The following is a 25,831-nucleotide window of genomic DNA, read 5'->3' as shown; positions in this document are numbered from 1 at the left end:
ATTGTTGTTCAAATAATTCGTTTTATTTAGTGTCGCCTATGACAATATTTTTTCTTCAGCATAATAATACCACTGATTTTGAAAAAATAGTGAACCTGGAGGCAAAATGGGTAAGGTGGATTTTACCAACTCACACATGTCCACTGCGCCAGGATATTTTGATGGATGAAATGGGGGGAAAAGTCTATATAAACATCAAACATGCTGATATTCATCCCTGACCAGCAGATGTCCCGAATGGGCCCTGTGTTCAAATGGTATGTTAAAAGAGAACCGTTTTTCGAAAACAATTTGGTGAAAGCCAAAGTGTTCAGAAAACCTTGATTTCCCATCACTAGTGTTATTGTTATTCCTGGTAAGACAGCTCTGCTCATCTGCTCTTTTCTTTACACCTCTCCTAAATATGTACAAGGAGACTTTTAACACTTTTCTGCCTGTGCTCCCCTAATTAGTATCCATAGGGAAACACTGAAGAAAACTATAGTTCTTACCCTGTCACCCTATTATCAGTACATTTCATTCATAGATACAATGAATACAGTCAGTGGATACTTAGTCAACTGAATAATTGTATCCGTTATATTTTTTTCAGCACAGGCCGGGCCTACTACAACTATCCTATTGTCTGTGTCCGCTGGAGCGCACACGGAATCAGTGCACTTGTGCGAACGAACAGGGTTTTGGATTCCAATCCACAGCCACAAGTTTGAACTTGTATCCCAAAAGTTATTCACAGTCATAAAAGGACTGGATAGGCAAAAGCAGAATGGTAGAGATTCCGTCCGAGCCAGCCATCACTGTGGTAAGGTCACATTATCCACCAGTCTTTTCAAATACAGCAGATAGCAGTAGAGTAGGAACTAAACTAAGGAGCTAGGAACCGAAATGTAAATGAATTCGGGGAAGTTTGGAACACTTGGGACAGCGTCGACCAATCAGATAGCACTGAGGGTCTGCCGGTCCTAGTTGGGGAGTGGTCGCGGTCCACCGCCAAATTCAAACACATAAAGACTAAGTTCCCGTTGACTACTACAGTTAGCGGTTTCTTCAGGAGAGACAGAGGGAACAACCAACTTTACAAGGTAGATATTATCGAATATAAAGTACTTCATTGTGTATAATAAATGAGTTTAATAAAGCTAACCTATTCACCTCTTTCAATGGACGATTTAGCTAAAAGCATGCATTCGAATAGCTAACTAATAATGTTAACTTTGTCTGCTTGATAACTAGCTAATCCGAAACTGCTAGATTTTTTTTTGGTACATTTTGTATTTAACCTTTATTTAACTAGGCAAGTCAGTTAAGAACAAGGTTAGCGAATTCAAAAGTAGAACAAAGTATCTAGCTAGTTAACGTAGGATAGCTACATTTTATTGATATGGTTATTGGGATGTTAACTAGCATGTGAAATGACTACAGTAGGTAACGTTAGCTAACTGGGTACTGTAATATATTGTTGGGGCAAACCGACAAAGGCAGCATAACCGGGCGGCTGTGAACCGCATGGCGAATTGTAAACAAAGCAAGCCTGAGTTGACTCCTTTCAGAGACAAAACGCTTAAATAAGGTATGGCTCCAGCAGATACTACTGATGGTTCGTTTGCGAACGAACGGCTCTTTTTGGGCGTATTTCGGTAACCGAATCGCATCGGTGAAAGAGCCGTTTATTTGGGTTGCATACGGCTACTACTGTTTTTTGGGCTCCAGACAACGATTATCGGCACAACGTTATAAAAACATTATTTGAAGTTTGTAATCCCTCACTGCAGGAACAAAGGTAGTGAGGAGAGTCTTTTTCTGGTTCACACACATGCAGTGCGTTCAAAAAAAAAAATTTACAGGACAGTAATTTGGTCAGGTACAAATGTATTTGAATTCACATGTCACGATCTGACATTATGGCAGGCAACTTTGTAGTCTTTACATTCCTTTTTCAAAATGTTCATGGTTTAAACACCCACACCAGAAAAGATACGTCAGTGGGATGATTCGATTATGCTGAGCCGCGGGCTCGTTACTTCATCGGGCGAAAGCGGGGAGGGAAAAGCTACTTACTGAAATGTAACAGTAATCTGTTCCGCTCAGTCATTTTGTCAACAAGGCAGCATGGTGCATCGTTCAACAACAAAAAATATATATATTTTCCATGAAATGTTTTAATTTTCTACCTCGTTTTCATTTGGGGATGCAGATTGTGCTCAAAAGCAATCACTTTTGCATATGAAAACACAGAATCCTACTCATTACTCCACATGCTCCTACATCACTTTGTTTCGAGCCGACATCACCGTGGGCGTTGAACCGGGCAAAGTCAGCCAAATTCCCAAACTAATGTGATCAACGTTTACCTGGTGCAAAACACGCCCACATGTGCACCCGGACGAGATTAATCGACCCCCCTCATTGGCAAGAAGCGGGCAGTTCGGTTAACACTTCAAGTCCAAATATATTATACTTTGACTTGAACGATTACATATGGACTTAAATCATTGTGCAACATTCATAAGCTCTGCTCGTCCTCTTTCGGATGGAAAAAAAGTGGATTTGGAAATATTTTTTTTGCCAAAGTTTCGTTTCAGGGCTGGGTGCACCCACCAGCATGGCATTGTTTATTAATCAGAAACACCAGCAAAGTTCGCGAGTAGTGACTGAGTTTAGCAGGGGTGCACTTTGGTTTTTAGAAGTAAGTGGGGGGGTGGGGGCATAACCTGGCGGTGAGTCTTGGTCGACCAAGAGTAGTAGTGTTTACGACCAATTTCAATCAATTGTTCAATTTTAAAACGTGTAGTTTTCCATATTAAACACAGGGTGTGTCTATAATAAAATCACCTAGGCTATATGTACTGAGCTGGTCTGACGCTTTAAGCACGCTGTTTGATTAAATAATTAAGACACACAAATGACTCGAGGGAGCCAGAGATCACAGAACCTGTTCCCGACCCTCTTGCTGCAGATTCTGGCTTTATGCTCCTGGTGTCATAGGTGTTGTCGGTAATAGGCTACTCCAAGGGGTCAACAAACTTTTCCATTTGGAAAATGTATCTTACTATTTCCACCAATCTGCGTGCCAGTTACGATTTTCATATGCACATTTTCGTGGAACAGTTTCATTTTAATTTATAATAGTCTTTGTCTATGGTTAATCTAAATTCTATCTAAATGACAATTATTCAAAACTAAAAGTAACTTTCATTGCCATTTCCAACTATGTAAAAATGGCCTACATAAAGCCAACGCATAACATTGCAGCCTGCAGGTAGAAAATACCCGGATGAAAATAAATATCCTATAAATCACATTGGCTATGCATGGCCTGTATGCAACGAACTTGAACCATTGTATAACATTCTGGGCCCTCAGAGTACCCGCCAGTGAGCTTGGGACAGACACAGCTGTAGGCTATTTGTGCAAAGGATAAGAAGTAATCAGGTATTCTATGACGTTTCCACTGGATCAGAGCATTACATTTCTTCCTTTCATGCTGAGTGGTTATCGAAAAGGGAGAGAGCTGGAAATATTGTTCAAATACTTTGAGGAACTTCTCAATTGATCCTAAAAACAGACTTTGTTTACTCGCTGTTTCAGGTGAAGAAAAAAATACTTTGAGAAGCTCAACAGCTCATTAGTTGTGGTGAGTTAAGACAATCAGAAAACCTATCAGCCATCCCCAGATGGACACATTTTATAGGCCTACATTTGCGCTCAAGCCAGATAGCCTAGTCTTACTTCTATATGCGTCCTTACTCAACATTGACAGGAGCATTTCAAACAAAAGACGACCAATAAATTGACAACTCATAAATGGAGTGAAATGAACAAGTTTGTTTCTCAGAAGTGTAGCCTGGGTTATGAGTTCTGCAAAACACATTTCCAATGGTACACAGCATTGTACGAGATCTTCAGTTTGTTTCTCAGAAGTGTAGCCTGGGTTATGAGTTCTGCAAAACACATTTCCAATGGTACACAGCATTGTACGAGATCTTCAGTTTGTTTCTCAGAAGTGTAGCCTGGGTTATGAGTTCTGCAAAACACATTTCCAATGGTACACAGCATTGTACGAGATCTTCAGTTTGTTTCTCAGAAGTGTAGCCTGGGTTATGAGTTCTGCAAAACACATTTCCAATGGTACACAGCATTGTACGAGATCTTCAGTTTGTTTCTCAGAAGTGTAGCCTGGGTTATGAGTTCTGCAAAACACATTTCCAATCCGACAACGTTAAATAACTAATATATTGAATGCATTAACAGAAATTAACGTAAACAAACACTGCAGATTAGAAATTGTGAATTAACGGCAAATTAATAGACACTGCAACAATTGTATTTTTTTAAACCTTTTATTTAACGAGGCAAAGTCCGTTAATAAGAACAAATAACGGTCTACTGGGGAACAGTGGGTTAAACTGCCTTGTTCAGCGGCAGAAAGACAGATTTTTACCTTGTCAACTCAGGGATTTGATCCAGCCACATTTCGGTTACTGGTCCAACGCTCTAACCACTAGGCTACCTGCCACCCCTCCACTCTAACCACTAGGCTACCTGCCGCCCCTCCACTCTAACCACTAGGCTACCTGCCGCCCCTCCACTCTAACCACTAGGCTACCTGCCACCCCTCCACTCTAACCACTAGGCTACCTGCCGCCCCTCCACTCTAACCACTAGGCTACCTGCCGCCCCTCCACTCTAACCACTAGGCTACCTGCCGCCCCTCCACTCTAACCACTAGGCTACCTGCCGCCCCTCCACTCTAACCACTAGGCTACCTGCCACCCCTCCACTCTAACCACTAGGCTACCTGCCGCCCCTCCACTCTAACCACTAGGCTACCTGCCGCCCCTCCACTCTAACCACTAGGCTACCTGCCGCCCCTCCACTCTAACCACTAGGCTACCTGCCGCCCCTCCACTCTAACCACTAGGCTACCTGCCGCCCCTCCACTCTAACCACTAGGCTACCTGCCACCCCTCCACTCTAACCACTAGGCTACCTGCCACCCCTCCACTCTAACCACTAGGCTACCTGCCACCCCTCCACTCTAACCACTAGGCTACCTGCCACCCCTCCACTCTAACCACTAGGCTACCTGCCACCCCTCCACTCTAACCACTAGGCTACCTGCCACCCCTCCACTCTAACCACTAGGCTACCTGCCACCCCATGCACACAAAGAAGTTATGAAACAATATGAATACCCACGAAATGGCGGGAGAGGACACATTCTGGAGAGAGATGTGCCTTGAGCCACAGTCCCCATATATTACTGGACTGTCATCACTGCGGCCTCAATGGATTAGTCCAGAGACAGGCGCAAATCAGACAGGTGTCTCGTGTGCCATAAAATAAATATATACACTACCGTTCAAAAGTTTGGGGTCACTTAGAAATGTCCAAGTTTTTGAAAGAAACGCTATTTTTTTGTCTGTATTTCTGATCAATTTGATGTTATTTTAACAGTGTAGACATTGTTAATGTAGTAAATGACTATTGTAGCTGGAAACGGCTGATTTTTAATGGAATATCTACATAGACGTACAGAGGCCCATTATCAGCAACCATCACTCCTGTGTTCCAATGCCATGTTGTGTTAGCTAATCCAAGTTTATCATTTTAAAAGGCTAATTGATCATTAGAAAACCCTTTTGCAATTGATGTTAGCACAGCTGAAAACTGTTGTTCTGATTTAAAGAAGCAATAAAACTGCCCTTCTTGTGTGCAATCAATCAAGTTTATTTTATATAGCCCTTCGTACATCAGCTAATATCTTGAAGTGCTGTACAGAAAGCCAGCCTAAAACCCCAAACAGCAAGCAATGCAGGTGTAGAAGCACGGAAAAACTGGCTAGGAAAAACTCCCTAGAAAGGCCAAAACCTAGGAAGAAACCTAGAGAGGAACCAGGCTATGAGGGGTGGCCAGTCCTCTTCTGGCTGTGCCGGGTGGAGAGCTGTCATTAAGGCAAAGGGTGGCTACTTTGAAGAATCAAAAATATATTTTGATTTGTTTAACACTTTTTTCTTCTTCTTTTTTTTGGTTACTACATGATTCCATATGTGTTATTTCATAGTTTTGACGTCGCGCTCATACCATTTGAGACTCTAAAATACCATCCGAGATGCTCAAGCATTCGCTTTTATGAGCACAGACCAGGCAGCGTCATCAAGCATAGTCTTCAGCGGGAAGTTCCTCAAACATCTTCGCTAGATAGTTCTTCTTGTAAATAGGACTTTGTTCCGCAGTGCTTTCGAGTTCACTCCAAAACCACCGGGGTTTTTCCCAGACGTGTTAAGTGACCTCAGCCATCTGTTGTGCGGGACTTCATCCCACGATGGAAAGAGCACCAGTTTTATTATGTGTTTATCTTTTTATGTGTTTTATGTGTTTATCTTTTACATTTTGACGCGGGTTGTTTTGTTCTACATTTCTATCTGAACGCTCTACTATGTTGTGTGTGTGTGTGTGTGTGTGTGTGTGTGTGTGTGTGTGTGCTGCTGAACACAGCCCTGATCTCTTCCTCTTTCCTCCCCGATTGGCCAGCTTCAGCATGTCGTCGTCGGTGATGAGTGGCGTGGCGGTGTGGAGGGCTCACAGCGTTCTGGAGGAGTCAGACGGGGGCGAGTCCAGCTCCCCTGTGGCCCCTCCCCCTGACCGCTTCAGGAAGCTACGCTCCTCCTCCTCTCTCAACTCCCTCCGCATGTCTCTGAGGAAGAGGCTGCCGCTGAGCTCTGTACAGGTAGGAACAGAAACAGCATGGGGTGGCAAGTAGCATAGAGGTTAAAGAAGAGGCGGAGCTCCGTACAGGTAGGAACAGACACACAGCATGGGGTGGCAAGTAGCATAGAGGTTAAAGAAGAGGCGGAGCTCCGTACAGGTAGGAACAGACACACAGCATGGGGTGGCAAGTAGCATAGAGGTTAAAGAAGAGGCGGAGCTCCGTACAGGTAGGAACAGACACACAGCATGGGGTGGCAAGTAGCATAGAGGTTAAAGAAGAGGCGGAGCTCCGTACAGGTAGGAACAGACACACAGCATGGGGTGGCAAGTAGCATAGAGGTTAAAGAAGAGGCTGAGCTCTGTACAGGTAGGAACAGACACACAGCATGGGGTGGCAAGTAGCATAGAGGTTAAAGAAGAGGCTGAGCTCCGTACAGGTAAGAGGCTGAGCTCCGTACAGGTAAGAGGCGGAGCTCCGTACAGGTAAGAGGCGGAGCTCCGTACAGGTAAGAGGCGGAGCTCCGTACAGGTAAGAGGCGGAGCTCCGTACAGGTAAGAGGCGGAGCTCCGTACAGGTAAGAGGCGGAGCTCCGTACAGGTAAGAGGCGGAGCTCCGTACAGGTAAGAGGCGGAGCTCCGTACAGGTAAGAGGCGGAGCTCCGTACAGGTAAGAGGCTGAATCAAGCTGCACAAGTCCCCAATGGATCCCTATTTAGTTGACTACTTTTGACCAGAGTAATTTGGGATACACAGAAAGACCTCATCTTAGAGAGCATCTCCTGCCATCATCCTAGAGAGCATCTCCTGCCATCATCCTAGAGAGCATCTCCTGCCATCATCCTAGAGAGCATCTCCTGCCATCATCCTAGAGAGCATCTCCTGCCATCATCCTAGAGAGCATCTCCTGCCATCATCCTAGAGAGCATCTCCTGCCATCATCCTAGAGAGCATCTCCTGCCATCATCCTAGAGAGCATCTCCTGCCCTCATCCTAGAGAGCATCTCCTGCCATCATCCTAGAGAGCATCTCCTGCCATCATCCTAGAGAGCATCTCCTGCCATCATCCTAGAGAGCATCTCCTGCCATCATCCTAGAGAGCATCTCCTGCCATCATCCTAGAGAGCATCTCCTGCCATCATCCTAGAGAGCATCTCCTGCCATCGGGCACTTAAGCAAAGCAACTAACCCCTACAACTGCTCTCTGTCCAGAGTCTCTCGGTGTGTACACTGAGTTTACAAAACATTAACACCTTCCTAATATTGAGTTTCCCTCAGAACAGCCTCAGTTTGTCATGGACTCTAAAGCGTTCCACAGGGATACTGGACCATGTTGACTCCACAGGGATACTGGCCCATGTTGACTCCACAGGGATGCTGGCCCATGTCGACTCCACAGGGACGCTGGCCCCATGTCGACTCCACAGGGACGCTGGCCCCATGTCGACTCCACAGGGACGCTGGCCCCATGTCGACTCCACAGGGACGCTGGCCCCATGTCGACTCCACAGGGACGCTGGCCCATGTTGACTCCACAGGGATGCTGGCCCATGTTGACTCCACAGGGACGCTGGCCCATGTTGACTCCACAGGGACGCTGGCCCCATGTTGACTCCACAGGGACGCCGGCCCCATGTTGACTCCACAGGGATGCCGGCCCATGTTGACTCCACAGGGACGCTGGCCCATGTTGACTCCACAGGGATGCTGGCCCATGTTGACTCCACAGGGATGCTGGTCCATGTTGACTCCACAGGGACGCTGGACCATGTTGACTCCACAGGGATACTGGCCCATGTTGACTCCACAGGGATACTGGACCATGTTGACTCCACAGGGATACTGGCCCATGTTGACTCCACAGGGATACTGGCCCATGTTGACTCCACAGGGATACTGGCCCATGTTGACTCCACAGGGATACTGGACCATGTTGACTCCACAGGGATACTGGACCATGTTGACTCCACAGGGATACTGGCCCATGTTGAAACAGAAAACTGTTTGTGTGAAAAACCCAGCAGAGTTGTAGTTCTTGACACAAACCGGTGCGCCTGACACCTACTACCATACCCCCCGTTCAAAGGCACTGAAGTCTTTTGTCTTGCCCATTCACCCGCTGAATGAAACACATACACAATCCATTGCTCAAGGCTTTAAAAAAATCCTTCTTTGACCTGTCTCCTCCCCTTCATCTACACAGATTTTTGAAGTGTATTTAACAAGTGACATCAATAAGGGATCATAGTTTTCACCTGGTCAGTGTTTGTCATGGAAAGAGCAGGTGTTCTTCATGTTTTATACACAGTGTCTGTCTGTCGGGCCGCTAAGATAATGACCCCATCGTCCTGTTCGATAATGGCCCCATCGTCAAGGTAACGACCCCATCGTCCTGTTCGATAACGACCCCATCGTCCTGTTCGATAATGACCCCATCGTCAAGGTAACGACCCCATCGTCCTGTTCCAATAAAGTGGTCCATTGTTCCTCCAGACCAACTCCCTGCCAGACCCTGAACTGACCCCTGACCCCACCTGGGAGAGTCTGCAGGCCAATCAGAAGACCAGCGCCGTCTGCCAGCTCACACGCAGCGCACGCAGCCACATCGGGGGAGTGTACCAGGTAGGAGACACTGACCGTAGTGATGCCTCTGCTTTTTCATTAACCTGCACCGCAATTGCTAATAACCGCAACCACCTGCCCTATATGTGATAAAGTACAAATCTGACCCCAACCTCTAATATAGAAAATGCTCTGTAGGCTACAGTCAGAACCGGGGGAATGGTGTTTGGACAGGGAGTGCAGGATTATTTGTTTTTTTTATTGCCCGATTTTAGATATGTTTCTGCTTATAATTTCTGACATTTTACTTGACTTTTGTTAGTCAACTTGTCTCCTAATCAGATACATGCAGCTTCTCCTCAGTCATTATATGTTTGCCCTAGAAGTCTCAATAAACCCTTGCTCACCAGAGTTTCATAAATCAATAGAATGAGTGCTTCTAGTTGACGTCGGTAAAGTTCTGTCATCTCTGCTTCTTTAGAGGATGTTTAGGGACCGGGGAGAAAATGCAATATTTGACCAATTTCTGAGTCTAATTACCAAAAGACATCATTTTGACCAGTTGTAAGGAAACTAGAAAGCTGTGAAAATGACCCAACGTGCTTCTGATAAGATTTCAGTTTAGCTCAGATGCATGTTTTATGTGGTTGAAATAGGCTACTATCGGCCGATGCAGATAAAAGATGGATACCGTCTGTAGAGGTGCACATTCGTATTCTCTCAAGATGCTGAAAGAAATTATTTTTCTCCACTCGTGTTCGAGTCAATGTAGCCTACATTTGTGGAAATGCTTAATTCTGTTAATATTAAAGGGAAACTTTACAGCTAGGGTTTTTCCCTACATAATTGTGAGGGGGTGTTTCAGACATAATTGTGAGGGGTTGTTTCAGACATTATGAGGGGGTGTTTCAGATATAATTATGAGGGGGTGTTTCAGACACAATTATTCACTATTTTTGCACCAGGAGACGTCATTGGTTGATTGAGCCTGCTGTCTGATCTAAAAATGAATAGACATGTTTTATAGAAATTATGGTGGCTTTTGTGATTCGCCGATTGCACAATCGCACTAGTAGATATGTCTGTCCTTGTTCAATAGAGCCATTGGACTAGTCTCAACGATGTTCCTATCTGCCAGGACATTGTAGCATATCTAGGTTAACTAATTTTCCCTGGCTTTGTAAAGACTACAGCCTGACGGGAGCCATACATCCTTGTTCCCACCATCGAAATCAGGCTTAGGATAAGGGTACGGCTGAAGACTATAAGAACTGGTCGTCTAGTACGGTCAGAACAGAGAGTAAAAGGAGCAGGTTTCTGGGCACAGTAGAATAGGTTCAAGGCATAATGTACAGACAAAGGTATGGTAGGATGTGAGTACAGTGGAGGTAAACCTAGGTATTGAGTGATGATGAGAGAGATATTGTCTCTAGAAACATAATTGAAACCAGGTGATGTCACCGCGTGTGTGGGAGGTGGAACTAAAGGGTTGGCTAAGGCGTATTGAGCAGGGCTAGAGGCTCTACAGTGAAATAAGGCAATCATTACTAACCTATAACAGCAATGGACAAGGCATGTTGACATTAGGGAGAGGCATGCCTAGCCGAGTAATCATAGGGGTCCAGTGAGTAGCTCGGCGGGCTGGAGACACAGCGATTCAGACAGCTAGCGGGCCTAGGCTACATCTATCACTCCAGTGTTAATTTGCTAAATTGTAATTATTTTGCCTCTATGGTCTATTTATTGCCTTACCTCCCTAATCTTCTACATTTGCACACACTGTACATAGACTTTTCTACTGTGTTATTGACTGTACGTTTGTTTATGTGTAACTCTGTGTTGTTGTTTGTGTCGCACTGCTTTGCTTTATCTTGGCCAGGTCACAGTTGTAAATGAGAACTTGTTCTCAACTGGCCTACCTGGTTAACTGGTCTACCTGGTTAACTGGTCTACCTGGTTAACTGGCCTACCTGGTTAACTGGCCTACCTGGTTAAATAAAGGTGAAACAAATAAAATGAGGATGTGTAACCATACAATAAACCATGTTCATCTATAAATCAAAAGGGTTAGACTGATATGTGTTTTGTTCCACTCAGTCAACAATGGGGCATTTATATGGGCGGTTAACAAAGATGTGGGAAGTTTGAGCAGGGCTTGACAAGTAGACCGTCTAGTTGTGTATGAGCACCTACAGTTGTGCTGTTGAGTAGACGAGTACAGCCAACAATGGAGTGCATAGGCTAGAATAATATACTAACAGCACCTCTTCCCCCATGCCAGAGAACTGACTGGGTGTGAAACGTTTGAGGAGCACTTGTCTTGGAGACAGTTAAGGGTATTGGATATTTTGTTTTCTCAAGAGGGTAGTATTGTGCTTTCATAAATACCTTTTGGCTGTCCTGCCTTGTTTCAAAGTCAGATGATGTCGAGCTTGTTCCAGGCTGAAATCTTTCATCCAATGGGGCTACAGGCTCTGTACTACTAAAGCTGGGGTCAAGGTTTTACTGTGAACACTGACGCTGTACCTGCTTTAAGTTACAGTTTTAAGTGTCCATGTATGCTACTGTGGGTATTTGATCATAATGTAGGCCTATCAGAGTGGTCTACCATCAGAAACAATGGAGAAAATCCATCCCATAACATTTTAACATGGAAACAGCTGTTCTATCATTCAGCCTACAGTAGCAGACAATGTGTGGTGTTCAATGTAGGTCTACATTCCATGAGACTTGGAAAAAAACATGCAGGGCTTGACATGAACCTGCTGTTTTCAACTCTTAATGATCGGCTATGAAAAGCCAACTGAAAATTATTCATGATTATTATTTGACCATGCTTGTCATTTATGAACATTTTGAACATCTTGGCCATGTTCTGTTATAATCTCCACCCGGCACAGCCAGAAGAGGACTGGCCACCCCTCATAGCCTGGTTCCTCTCTAGGTTTCTTCCTAGGTTTTGGCCTTTCTAGGGAGTTTTTCCTAGCCACCGTGCTTCTACACCTGCATTGCTTGCTGTTTGGGGTTTTAGGCTGGGTTTCTGTACAGCACTTCGAGATATTAGCTGATGTACGAAGGGCTATATAAAATAAACTTGATTGATTGATTAACCTGTTTATCCACTTGTCCTTCAGACAAGGAGGTGACTGAACATGTTGTTGTTTGATGCAAGACACCACTTTAATAATGGTATGGGAATAATAATGCATTTTATTTTGTAAAGAGAAACAGACAAATTATGCCTAACTTCGTTTATTCAAGCCTGTCTAAAAACACAACACCTTTTAAGACAAAATAAAATCTCTTCACCTGTTATGTTTTGTGCTCTTGTAGGAAGTAATCACTCCCCTATTGCTGACTACAAAGTATCTTTAACTGGGCTAATAACTCACTAACTAGCGAATAGGAACAAATGTACACAGGTGGCTACATGCAGCTCTCGCTTTGATCTCGAAACAAGAGCATCTACTCACGACTGCTCATGTTGTAAACACAGTCCAGTTCAAAGTGAATGGCACAGATCCATATATGGCAAGGGTCTATTTGCATATAGGCCTACTGCAGCTCTGATTGGTTATGCTGCACCGGTCTGTGTAGAGTATGCAATAGAATCCTACTCCGATGAGTTCTGCCTACAACAAAATCTCTTGCATAGTTTGTTTCGGTATGTTGCATTGAAAGTGGCTAATATTTCGTAGATTCGATCACAATTACCACCGTAACAGGGAAAACTCTAGAAAGTAAATAGTAATCAATCTGTGCTTCTCTTTTTGGGCTGATATTTCATCTGTCCCTGGGAGCTGCAAGGCAGTCTTGGGCTACTGCACACCCACGCGAAGCTTAGAGGGGACATTAGTCTTCACCAAGAGAGAGCTTCTTCTGCCGCGCTCCCTCTTTGATTCTGTGAAAGTCCAGCTGACTGTTTGGGGATTTATTGCCCAATAAAAAAAATCCAAGTTTATCCAACTCTAAATCTATCTTTTTGTTAAAAAAAGAAAACATGCTGAAAAATTCTTCTTCTCTCTCTCTTTCTCAGAGGCTTCAGAGGAACAGAGCAGTGGTACAGGATCAGGAGGAGTGTTTGGTGGCGACACCTGGCCAGGTGTGTGAGGGGGGAGAGAACAACGAGGGGGTCACCTCCCGTACACCCAGGCGCACCCCCGTCCGTTCCACCACACTCATACCCACAACAACCCCCAGACGCACCCCCAGAGCCACCGCGCCCAAACGCACCCCTGCCTCGGGCCGCGGGGGGAGGAGAACCCCAGGGCGAAGTCCTGAGGTGACAGGGGTGAAGAACGTGGGAGGGAGGAGGCAGCTGGTTCGGATGGCTGCACTACGAAGCCCCTTCGCATCTCCTAACACTCAGAGCCTCAGGCGGTGAGGATACATCACACACGCACATTCCCATACGTACACACACAGTACCAGTCAAACGTTTGGACACACCCACTCATTCAAGGGTTTTTTCTTTATTTTTACTATTTTCTACATTGTAGAATAATAGTGAAGACATCAAAACTATGAAATAACACATATGGAATCATGTAGTAACCAAAAAAGTGTTGAACAAATCAAAATATGTTTTATATTCTTCATAGTAGCCACCCTTTGCCTTGATGACAACTTTACACATGCTTTGCATTCTCTCAACCAGCTTCATGAGGTGTGTTGGGTCATTGTCCTGTTGAAAAACAAATGATAGTCCCACTAAGCACAAACCAGATGGGATGGCGTATCGCTGCAGAATGCTGTGGTAGCCATGCTGGTTAAGTGTGCCTTGAATTATAAATAAATCTCTGACAGTGTCACCAGCAAAGCACCACCACACCTCCTCCTCCATGCTTCACGGTGGGAAATACATTTGCGGAGATCATCCATTCACCTCCTCTGCGTCTCACAAAGACACGGCGGTTGGTGTCAAAAATCTCTAATTTGGACTCCAGACCAAAGGACAGATTTCCACCGGTCTAATGTCCATTGCTCATGTTTCTTGGCCCAAGCAAGTCTCTTCTTCTTATTGGTGTCCTTTAGTAGTCGTTTCTTTGCAGAAATTCTACCATGAAGGCCTGATTCACACAGTCTCCTCTGAACAGTTGATGTTGAGATGTGTCTGTTACTTGAACTCTGAAGCATTTATTTGGGCTGCAAGTTCTGAGGCTGGTAACTCTAATGAACGTATCCTCTGCAGCAGAGGTAACTCTGGGTCTTCCTTTCCTGTGGCGGTCCTCATGAGATCCAGTTTCATCACAGCTCTTGACGTCTTTTGCGACTGCATTTGAAGAAACTTTCAAAGTTCTTGAAATTTTCGTATTGACTAACCTTAATTTCTTAAAGTAATGATGGACTGTTGTTTCTCTTTGCTTAGTTGAGCTGTTCTTGCTATAATATGGACTTGGTCTTTTACTAAATAGGGCTATCTTCTGTATACCCTCCCTACCTTGTCACAACACAACTGATTGGCTCAAACGCATTAAGAAGGAAAGAAGTTCCACAAATTAACTTAACAGGACACACCTGTTAAATTAAATGCATTCCAGGTGACTACCTCATGAAGCTGGTTGAGAGAATGCCAAGAGTGTGTAAAGCTGGCATCAAGGCAAAGGGTGCTACTTTGAAGAATCTTATATTTTGATTTGTTTAACACTTTTTCTGGTTACAACATGTATTATTTCATAGTTTTGATGTCTTAACTATTATTCTACAATGTAGACAATAGTAAAAAATAATGAAAAACCCTGGAATGAGTAGGTGTGTCCAAACTTTGGACTGGTACAGTACACACACACACATCCACACTCTTGAATAATGTATACTGAATTGACCATGCCCAGAATGGAGTGTGTGTGATTGACTGGTGTGTCCTGCTCTCTGATTGGTCCTGTGTGTGATTGACAGGAAGTTTGGCCGGGACCTGGAGAGTGTGTCCAGCGGTCTCAGGAAGCTGAAACGTCTGTCCCACGCCTTTGATGATGTCATAGGGAGAGACGACCGGTGAAGAGAATACTTTAATATTTTTAATTCTGACTGTTCATTCAGAAGACCGTCTGTTACAGTGTTTTACTCACTATTTACACTAGTATTTATATAGGGCAATGAGAGGGGTTAGGCTGGTGAGCAGGACAGAGGAGTGTGTAGTGAGGTTAGGACGGGGAGCAGGACAGAGGACTATGTAGTGAGAGGTTAGTTTTGTTAGGACTGGGAGCAGGGCAGAGGAGTGTGTAGTGAGGTTAGGACAGGGAGAAGGACAGAGGAGTGTGTAGTGAGGTTAGGACAGGGAGAAGGACAGAGGAGTGTGTAGTGAGGTTAGGACAGGGAGAAGGACAGAGGAGTGTGTAGTGAGGTTAGGATGGGGAGATGGACAGAGGAGTGTGTAGTGAGGTTAGGACGGGGAGAAGGACAGAGGAGTGTGTAGTGAGGTTAGGACGGGGAGAAGGACAGAGGAGTGTGTAGTGAGAGGTTAGTTTTGTTAGGACGGGGAGCAGGACAGAGGAGTGTGTAGTGAGGTTAGGACGGGGAGATGGACAGAGGAGTGTGTAGTGAGAGGTTAGTTTTGTTAGGACGGGGAGCAGGACAGAGGAGTGTGTAGTGAGGTTAGGACGGGGAGATGGACAGAGGACTATGTAGTGAGAGGTTAGTTTTGTTAGGACGGGGAGCAGGACAGAGGAGTGTGTAGTGAGGTTAGGACGGAGAGATGGACAGAGCCCTTCCTGTTATGGTAGCAAATCTGTCTCAGATATGTGTTTCCTGTTCTGGGGCCCTGAGGGGCTCCTGTCTAACGGTCGCCTGCCCTAAAACCCTGCAGCTGCTCTTTCCTTCCCGCCCGCTCAGATTCAAATTGGGCTTGTGGTATGTGGATGAGGGAGGACTGGAAGGGGGGTGATGTGGGGGCGGTTGGAGAGGACAGGGGGGGAGTCAGAGCTCGATAGTTGGACTTGTTTTAGGAGTGGGTCTTAGGGGAGGAGGGTGTGTGAGGCTCTACTGAGGCCAGTCACATTTCCGCCCCGCTGGAGCTGCCCCGGTCAACTGTAAGTGGAAACACGTCTAGGAGCTCACAGAAAGCGAGAGCTGAAGAATTCGCTATGACAACCAATTAATATCTAGTATAACTTTTGATTTCACCCCCCAATCTCAAAATCAATTTTTTTTTTTTTTTTTTTTTTTACAGTTTAAACGTTTTTATGGAGTGGTCTTCTCTGCTTCGGCCATGCAGTGCATCTCGCAAAAGGGATTTCTGTCCTCGTTATGAAATGATCAACTTTACCCTGGTATTTCTAAAAAATAATTAACATATACACTGATTGTTTAAAGCAAAACGGCCAAAACTATTGCTGATGGTGAACCTGAACAGTCCAAATAGAATCGGTTGTATTTTCAGCAGGTATAGCCAGACGAATGGTCTACAGTAGCTGACTTTTACTCTAGTAAAACACCATTTTCAACATCTCCATAGATAACAATAACATAGCAAATTACATAGGTTGTCACTCAACTAATAAAAGGCTAATATCACGGCAGCCATTTTATCATTTGAACACTATCATTCCACTATTACTGCAGATACATTATGGATATTTTCTGAAATTACAATGCAAAATGCTACGTTGCTACATGCTGCTAACATGCTACGCGTAGCACCTTGTAATTTAGAATGGAAATTAATATGTTAGTGTATCGATTCGTTCTCTCACCAAACCGTTTCAAAATAAAACGTATCGTTCCTGTATCGGAGCCAATGTATCTTCATTGTCTTGAAAAGGGGAATATGTACATCCCTAATGAACACTGACGTTGACATGGACATTTTTTGTAATTTCAGTAGGATTTTTGTTATGAACTGGGAATTTGATTTATAAACATGAACAACTGTATCAGTGTCATTTTGATGAAATGTTTCAGATTTTAAGATTTGATCGTACGCTGAAATGAGGTACAACAACTAAGTCGGACTTTATCAGTGAAAACCCGGGAGTCTGTCTGCTTCCAGGGCCCAGTTATCTATTCCACCTATCAGATAGGATTAAATACATAGAAATAGAATGGATAGAACATGTATCATTGACTTGAATGGGGACTCCCGTTCTGCATGTTATATTTCTTTTGTATTTAATCCTAGCCGATAGCTGGGCCCTGGGCAGCCGGGGCCGTGAAGGCGTAGCGGCCGGGGCCGTGAAGGCGTAGGGGCTGTTAACCCTGTCTGTTGTTTTCCTCCTGCAGCAGAACCTTCAACTACTCTCTAATCGCGGAGTAAATATACAGGTAACCACATGTTAACACTGGCTAACTGTCTCACCTAACACTGTTACTGAACTACTGCTGGTACTGGGCAGGTAACCACATGTTAACACTGGCTAACTGTCTCACCTAACACTACTGAACTACTGCTGCTACTGGGCAGGTAACCACATGTTAACACTGGCTAACTGTCTCACCTAACACTGTTACTGAACTACTGCTGGTACTGGGCAGGTAACCACATGTTAACACTGGCTAACTGTCTCACCTAACACTGTTACTGAACTACTGCTGCTACTGGGCAGGTAACCACATGTTAACACTGGCTAACTGTCTCACCTAACACTACTGAACTACTGCTGGTACTGGGCAGGTAACCACATGTTAACACTGGCTAACTGTCTCACCTAACACTGTTACTGTACTACTGCTGCTACTGGGCAGGTAACCACATGTTAACACTGGCTAACTGTCTCACCTCACACTACTGAACTACTGCTGCTACTGGGCAGGTAACCACATGTTAACACTGGCTAACTGTCTCACCTAACACTGTTACTGAACTACTGCTGGTACTGGGCAGGTAACCACATGTTAACACTGGCTAACTGTCTCACCTAACACTGTTACTGAACTACTGCTGCTACTGGGCAGGTAACCACATGTTAACACTGGCTAACTGTCTCACCTAACACTACTGAACTACTGCTGGTACTGGGCAGGTAACCACATGTTAACACTGGCTAACTGTCTCACCTAACACTGTTACTGTACTACTGCTGCTACTGGGCAGGTAACCACATGTTTACACTGGCTAACTGTCTCACCTAACACTGTTACTGAACTACTGCTGGTACTGGGCAGGTAACCACATGTTAACACTGGCTAACTGTCTCACCTAACACTACTGAACTACTGCTGCTACTGGGCAGGTAACCACATGTTAACACTGGCTAACTGTCTCACCTAACACTGTTACTGAACTACTGCTGGTACTGGGCAGGTAACCACATGTTAACACTGGCTAACTGTCTCACCTAACACTACTGAACTACTGCTGCTACTGGGCAGGTAACCACATGTTAACACTGGCTAACTGTCTCACCTAACACTGTTACTGAACTACTGCTGCTACTGGGCAGGTAACCACATGTTAACACTGGCTAACTGTCTCACCTAACACTACTGAACTACTGCTGGTACTGGGCAGGTAACCACATGTTAACACTGGCTAACTGTCTCACCTCACACTACTGAACTACTGGGCAGGTAACCACATGTTAACACTGGCTAACTGTCTCACCTAACACTACTGAACTACTGCTGGTACTGGGCAGGTAACCACATGTTAACACTGGCTAACTGTCTCACCTAACACTACTGAACTACTGCTGGTACTGGGCAGGTAACCACATGTTAACACTGGCTAACTGTCTCACCTCACACTACTGAACTACTGCTGGTACTGGGCAGGTAACCACATGTTAACACTGGCTAACTGTCTCACCTAACACTGTTACTGAACTACTGCTGGTACTGGGCAGGTAACCACATGTTAACACTGGCTAACTGTCTCACCTAACACTACTGAACTACTGCTGCTACTGGGCAGGTAACCACATGTTAACACTGGCTAACTGTCTCACCTAACACTGTTACTGAACTACTGCTGGTACTGGGCAGGTAACCACATGTTAACACTGGCTAACTGTCTCACCTCACACTGTTACTGAACTACTGCTGTATGGGAGAGTTGACCTGGTGACTGACTGACTGTATGGGAGAGTTGACCTGCTGGCTGACTGACTGTATGGGAGAGTTGACCTGCTGGCTGATTGGTTGGCTGACTGACTGACTGCATGGCAGAGTTGAACCTGGTGGCTGTATGACATTGCATGGTGCTGTCCATCTAAAAGCCTAAGAGATACTCAGACCGGTGGGCTTCCATTCAGACACACAATAACGACCCAGATGATCAGATCTAGCCTGAGTTCTGATTCTCTATCCTTCTCCAGAAGTACATGACTGTTCACACCCACTCTAAGAGCATTGGATTGGTGCAGGAAAGAGTAGAGGTCCTATAAAATAGAACGAGGACAGAATCACGGAATCCAGACATTAAAACGGAATTCAACAATCTATTGAGAGCGTTGGACTAGGAACCGAAAGGTTGCAAGTTCAAATCCCCGAGCTGACAAGGTACAAATCTGTCGTTCTGCCCCTGAACAAGGCAGTTAACCGACTGTTCCCCGGTAGGCCGTCAGTGAAAAATAAGAATTTGTTCTGAACTGACTTGCCTCGTTAAATAGAGGTAAAATAAAAAATATTCCTGCAACGTTCTAAAGAGGCACAGGAATGTCAACGCTTAGCTGTTAGCGAGGATGATGATGATGATGATGATGACACGTCTTCTGGTAGATGGAAAGCCTTTCCCCCAAATAAATGAAACGTCAACTACAAAGTAGCCTATGTGACTACCTGGCAGAATGCTGATATGATCATTTTCATTAATCCAGTGGCCATTTTGTTTTGAAAACTGGGGGGGGGTGCATGCAAACTGAAACCTGGAAAACCAAAACGTAGAAAAATAAAATTTGTAGAAAAAACTAAACGGAATCAGGAAAAGATGTAAACTATTTTTAAAGAAGGCCCTGCTGGAGGAAGGTTCCTCCTTATTCCTGGGGAAAGAGCAACACTTCTAGAAGGGTAGAGAATTAGAACTCGTCCCTGGAGAAGTCTGGAGTCTGTCTGGAGCCACAAGAGAGGGCAGTGAAGTGTCATGTCATTACGTCAGATAACTAAGAGCCTCTCATTGTGGACAGGCGTGTGACGCTGATGTGAATGGCCCCCCCAAAAAATACAGTGAATGAATGGATGGCTCACATTGTTTAACTGACACAGACTGCTGCTATCAACCAGACACACCGACTCAACCAAACTCTCCTCCTCTCTCACCCCCTCCAGGTCCCGTGCAGCAGAGCGTTACGGAGGGGTGAGGAGGTTGGACCCCAGCGGGAAGCTGAGCTGCTCCTCTTTCACAGAGCCAAGCGCCTCACACTCCTACTAGCCAGGTCTCACGTCAGAATTAGACGTTGATCCATGTTTCACAAACGTCAAATTGCAAAGTTTTTTTTAAAGATTGAGTTTAGGCATTTAACTCCAATTTTTAAGATTTAGGGTTAAGTTCAGGCTGGTTTCCCCCGTCATCTCCCGACGTCCTCAGACATGGATGGACGTTGAATACTGACTTGTATCGCGGATGACCTGGTTCACCTTGCAGTCCTCGAGCCACACTGAACCTCACATAGCTTCCTGTTAGTGTGTTGGTCTGAGGACTATGTATCTTTCCATATTCTATATGTACAGTTGCAGCCAAATATATTGGCACCCTTGCAACTTCTCTTAAATAATTCCCTATTTCTTCTCTTAAGTTGACATTTGAAATTGGTCTCCACACCTTTTTGTTGTTGGATTGTCAACATTGCAGAATATATGTTGTTTTTTGTGCTAGTACTTGTTTGCACAAGATAACTGACAAATGTTTCTTCTTCCATCAATTTTATTTTTTATTTTACCTTTTATTTAACTAGGGCAAGTCAGTTAAGAACAAATTTTTATTTTCAATGCCGGCCTAGGAACGGTGGGTTAACTGCCTTGGGGTTAAACGAGCTTGCTGCACTATTCTACTGGCAATTTGGCCCACTCTTCAGAAAATAACTGTTCTAGTTATTCAATGCCCTCCACCAACTGCTGTCTGGAGCTCTCCGCCTGGGTAATGGATGTGACTCTTCACTGCCTCTCCAGAACAGTCCAGCGGTTTCTTCTTGAAACATTCCAGGGTGCTTCTATGTGTTTAGGGTCGTTGTCCTACCGGAAGACCCACAGCCTTCAACAGAGAGTTTTTTGTGGACACACTCCAAAATACCCTGATAATCTGCTCATTGTTTTGTCTTGTTGGGGGAAGTCCAACTCAGGCTTTCTGGTGTCTCCTTCAGCAGCGCGGTCTTCCTGGTGTTTTACCAACAACCAAAACAAAGCATTCAGATTAAACAACACCCTCTCTGCTATCAGAGATGGTGGAGGTTTCATAATGCTGTTGGGTTGCTGCTTCTGCTACTAGTGGTCTTGGAACACGTGTAAGACATGAAATCAGCAGATTCAGGGTTTTTGGAGTCCAATGTTCCACCCAGGATCCAAAACCTGGGTCTCCATTAAAAGTTGTGGGTCTTCCAGCAGGACAATGACCCCAAACAGAGGTTCTGAAGTGCCCAGCGAAGAGTCCCCAAATTGACGGTGGAAAGGTGCGGCAAGCATATTTGTTTTTGCTACAAGAAGTGTTTGTCTGCGATTATCTTGGTCAATAGACTGTGCAACCAAGTACTAGCTCTGCGGTGCCAATAATTTTGTCAATGCCATTTTGTCTTTAAGTTTACAATTTTGTAATTTTAGAAAATAAAGTTTACAACAAAAAAATTGGTTCTGCAATGTTGAAAATCTAATAAGGTGTGGTGACCTAAACGTTTCTCAAACGTCACCTTATTTGAGAAATAGGGAACTTAAGAAAAGTGCGTATTGGTACATACTGGTTACTGTCTACCAGCCTGGGACTGTTTCTATACAGTATATATCTATGTATTCTATTCACCTTATGATGCCTCGCCCACATGACCCAGTTCCTGATCCAGCAGGATTGTTTTTCTTTGTCCAGCCCATTCACAAACAAAACATAGTTAAATATGAATTACATTTGTCACAAATATTCACTATTATAAAGGACCTGAAGGAGGAAAACTTACAATTTGGATTGCCCTTGTTGACAGGCATCATAAGGTGAATACTTTTAACAGAATGGGATTCGTTTCTATGTTTATATATTCTATAATGTAACAGGTTTGTTTTATACATGATGGGATGTTTAAGGTGAAGCCAGGGGTGAAAGTAGATGTCATTTCTTATCGGTAGGGGTCAGCCAAGAGCAAGCACGCATTTTTTATATATTTTTTACGGCAAAAATTACAGGGTAGCCCTCACGGTGGGGACATGACGGATGTTCTCTGCTGGTGCCAGTAAGATAGGCTACTGTTCGTTAGATTAAGTTAAGAATTTTGATAGCTAAAATACAGATTGGAGTCTTCTCACTGTAATATCGTTACAGCAATATCAATTTGCTTTTTAAACAGTTTTTCCGGATTGTACTCTTTAAATATTGCAATATGCATTTTCTGCTTTTCACTGACAGTCGCAACTCGACAGTCATCTATTGGTATTGCAGCAGCAGCAGCAGCAGCGGGCCCTTCCGACTGTAGTGCATGCGATTTGAAACAATCCACTAAAATAATAAGCTAATCCCCTGTTGCCAAATCATGCTTTCTGGTGTAGTAGCCTATTTTGAATGATTTTATTCATTTATGTATAGACAGGAGTTAGCTAATTAGGCTGTATAATTTTGGCAATTTAATTAACTTTACTTTAGGGAAAGCTGAGCTTCCCGTAGCCTCATGGACATGATGCCTATGCCTTTTTTAACGTGGCATAAACACAACCAGTCATGGTGTTTTCATCCGGTTGTCAAACAATCACTTAAAGGCGCTCCTGTAGGCTACCCGCGCTCATCCATCCATCATTTCAGCTTCCAAACCCCAACAGTGCGTTGTTCATCCGCAATTTGATGAATGGAAACATACATCTGTTACAAAACACCTCCGTATAGATGGAAATGTTGTTCTGCGATTGTCATTAGGAGCAGTACACTTGTAGTCTGAATTGATGTATCCACTGTTGTCCAACCTCGGTCACGGCCACTCATCTCCGCCATGACAAAACGTCCGTTTTCTCCTCAAACTACAACGCAATCAGGAGAACATACCATCCGGTTTCCAGTCAATTCCGCTAATTGTTTCAAGCGGCCGACATGCAGTACTGTACCATAATGGTGTACTAGCCGTTAGTTGTTTGGAGCATGTTGTATTGTGATTGGTTCGCCCTACCGGACCATACCGCCTTACTTTCACCCCTGGGTAAAGCTGACACTCAGAGTCTAGGGCCACTGTTATTCTAATGGGAAAGGGCGATACCTAGACAGTTGTACAACTGAAATGTGTCCTCAGCAATGTAACCTCAACCCCTCTGAATCAGAGAGGTGCGGAGTGCTGTCTTCGGCGTCAGGAGACTAATGATAACATGTTATTCTAATGTTGGGAATCCATGTTGTTTATTCTTGATAACTACATGTTATGAATCAATGTTACATATTCCTAATGACTACATATTCAGGAGTGATCTGAGAGTCTCCTGTCGGCATAGGGACTAAACTGACGAGACAGTCACGGATGCGAGTAACCCGTCTTGTAACGGCACATTGCAATACATCCGGGTTACACTGGTGTTGCAGTAATTCACATTTACCGACAGACGGCATCAAAGTGCCATTTTACACCCATAACACAAACCTTCCAAAATTGCTTCACCAGGCACGTCAATTAAGATCAAATTCTTATTTACAATGATGGGCAAATACCAAAATGTTACACTAATATTCTATGAACACTAATATGTATAGAGCAATGGCGACCTGTCATTCAGGGCAGGTTGGGCTTGCCTGTTTTGCATGTTATTTTGGCATTAATACGTGTCACATATCAGTTTGCAAACAATGTAGAAAAATATATCATTGGGTTAATAAAGCCGCATACAAACAATGTCTCTTTTTTTATTTTCTTGAGTAAAGCAGCTCCAAAATGCAGGTGATTTAGCCCAGCTCAGTGCTTCCTGTGGTGGTGGAGCGAGCAAGCAGCAAATACAGAGCGTTGCGTCGTTATTGGCTCAGTGTTCTGGTCACTCATGGGGACACTACGTCACCGCCAAGTCTAAGGGTAGAGCTAGACAATTCTATCCCCTTCGGTGCTGCCATAGAGTTACATTAGAAGTGCCCATCCAAGAAGGCTCAACGTCATTGGCCACAGATAAAATGTCAAATCACGTTATATCTACCGTAGCTTTGATTGGACTGATCATGTCAAAGTCTTAGCCTGCATGCATCATGTCGACAATCTACTGGCAAATCCTTTTTAATCCTTGTCAAATGAAGAGAATTTATAGATAAACCGTATCGGTGTAAACGTTACACAAGTTGGAAATCGCAAATTCAACAATGAGTGGTTTGGAAGGAATCAGTGACTAACTGCAAGCATTGCAAAGCAATCACTAGCCTGCTATTCAGTAGAGTGTCTGTGTGGTCCCAAGTCTGGGATTAAGGGGCTCTTTTCCACGTTTAAAATGATAAACATTGGCCATGCTGTCAATGAAGCATGATTTGTGCTGCGCTAAAAACAACTTACCTCAAAACTGCAAAAACTGACTTCAGTGAGTTCAAGACAACTGGGAAGTCGGGAATAATATATACACACTACCGTTCAAAAGTTAAAGGTCACTTAGAAATGTCCTTGTTTTTGAAAGAAAAGCACATTTTCTGTACATTAAAATAACATCAAATTGATCAGAAATACATTGTTAATGTTGTAAATGACTATTGTAGTTGGAAACGGCTGTTTTTTAATGGAATATCTACATAGGCGTACAGAGGTCCATTATCAGCAACCATCACTCCTGTGTTCCAATGGCACGTTGTGTTAGCTAATCCAGGTTTATCATTTTAAAAGGCTAATTGATCATTAGAAAACCCTTTTGCAATATTTTAGCACAGTTGAAAACTGTTGTTCTGATTAAAGAAGCAATAAAACTGGCCTTCTTTAGACTAGTTGAGTATCTGGAGAATCAGTATTTGTGGGTTCAATTACAGGCTCAAAATGGCCAGAAACAAAGAACATTCTTCTGAAACTCATCAGTCTATTCTTGTTCTGAGAAATGAAGGCTACTCCATGCGAGAAATTGCCAAGAAACTGAAGATCTCGTACAACGCTGTGTACTACTCCCTTCACAGAACAGCGCAAACTGGCTCTAACCAGAATAAGAAAAAGCCATCTCTGTCCAGTGTCTGTGTTCTTTTGCACATCTTAATCTTTTATTTTTATTGGCCAGTCTGAGATATGGCTTTTTCCTTGCAACTCTGCCTAGAAGGCCAGCATCCCGGAGTCACCTCTTCACTGTTGCCGTTGAGACTGGTGTTTTGCGGGTACTATTTAATGAAGCTGCCAGTACAGGACTTGTGAGGCATCTGTTTCTCAAACTAGACACTCTAATGTACTTGTCCTCTGGCTCAGTTGTGCACTGGGGCCTCCCACTCCTCTTTCTATTCTGTTCTGTTCTAGAGGGGGGGGGGGGGGGGGGTTGGGGCAGTTGAGAGTGGGGGGGTTAAAATAATCAAGCA

The 25,831-nt window shown here is 44.2% G+C and overlaps 1 protein-coding gene across 2 annotated transcripts; it reads left to right on the top strand.

The window, feature by feature from the left end:
* The first annotated feature begins 1,011 nt into the window (after positions 1 to 1,011).
* On the top strand, positions 1,012 to 24,163 carry LOC120021663. 2 transcript variants are annotated; one of them, XM_038965484.1, is made up of 7 exons: positions 1,012 to 1,082; positions 6,535 to 6,730; positions 9,202 to 9,330; positions 13,307 to 13,650; positions 15,169 to 15,264; positions 17,491 to 17,529; positions 20,470 to 24,163. In XM_038965484.1, the coding sequence occupies exons 2-6, from the start codon at positions 6,542 to 6,544 to the stop codon at positions 17,519 to 17,521; spliced, it is 789 nt and encodes a 262-aa protein (XP_038821412.1). In that variant the 5' UTR covers positions 1,012 to 1,082; positions 6,535 to 6,541; the 3' UTR covers positions 17,522 to 17,529; positions 20,470 to 24,163. The 2 variants fall into 2 exon arrangements, with proteins under 2 accessions (XP_038821412.1, XP_038821411.1); XM_038965483.1 differs by having other exon boundaries at positions 17,488 to 17,529.
* The last annotated feature ends 1,668 nt before the right edge of the window (positions 24,164 to 25,831 follow it).

The sequence above is a fragment of the Salvelinus namaycush genome, chromosome 26, assembly GCF_016432855.1.
Source record: "Salvelinus namaycush isolate Seneca chromosome 26, SaNama_1.0, whole genome shotgun sequence".
Lineage (NCBI taxonomy): Eukaryota > Metazoa > Chordata > Actinopteri > Salmoniformes > Salmonidae > Salvelinus > Salvelinus namaycush.
This window is presented reverse-complemented; position numbering and strand designations above follow the sequence as displayed.

Coding starts and splice junctions, on each gene's coding strand:
- LOC120021663 (XM_038965483.1), top strand. CDS start 6,542: ATGTCGTCGTCGGTGATGAGTGGCGTGGCGGTGTGGAGGGCTCACAGC. Junction 6,731..9,201: donor TGCCGCTGAGCTCTGTACAG/GTAGGAACAGAA, acceptor TTGTTCCTCCAG/ACCAACTCCCTGCCAGACCC. Junction 13,651..15,168: donor AACACTCAGAGCCTCAGGCG/GTGAGGATACAT, acceptor TGTGATTGACAG/GAAGTTTGGCCGGGACCTGG.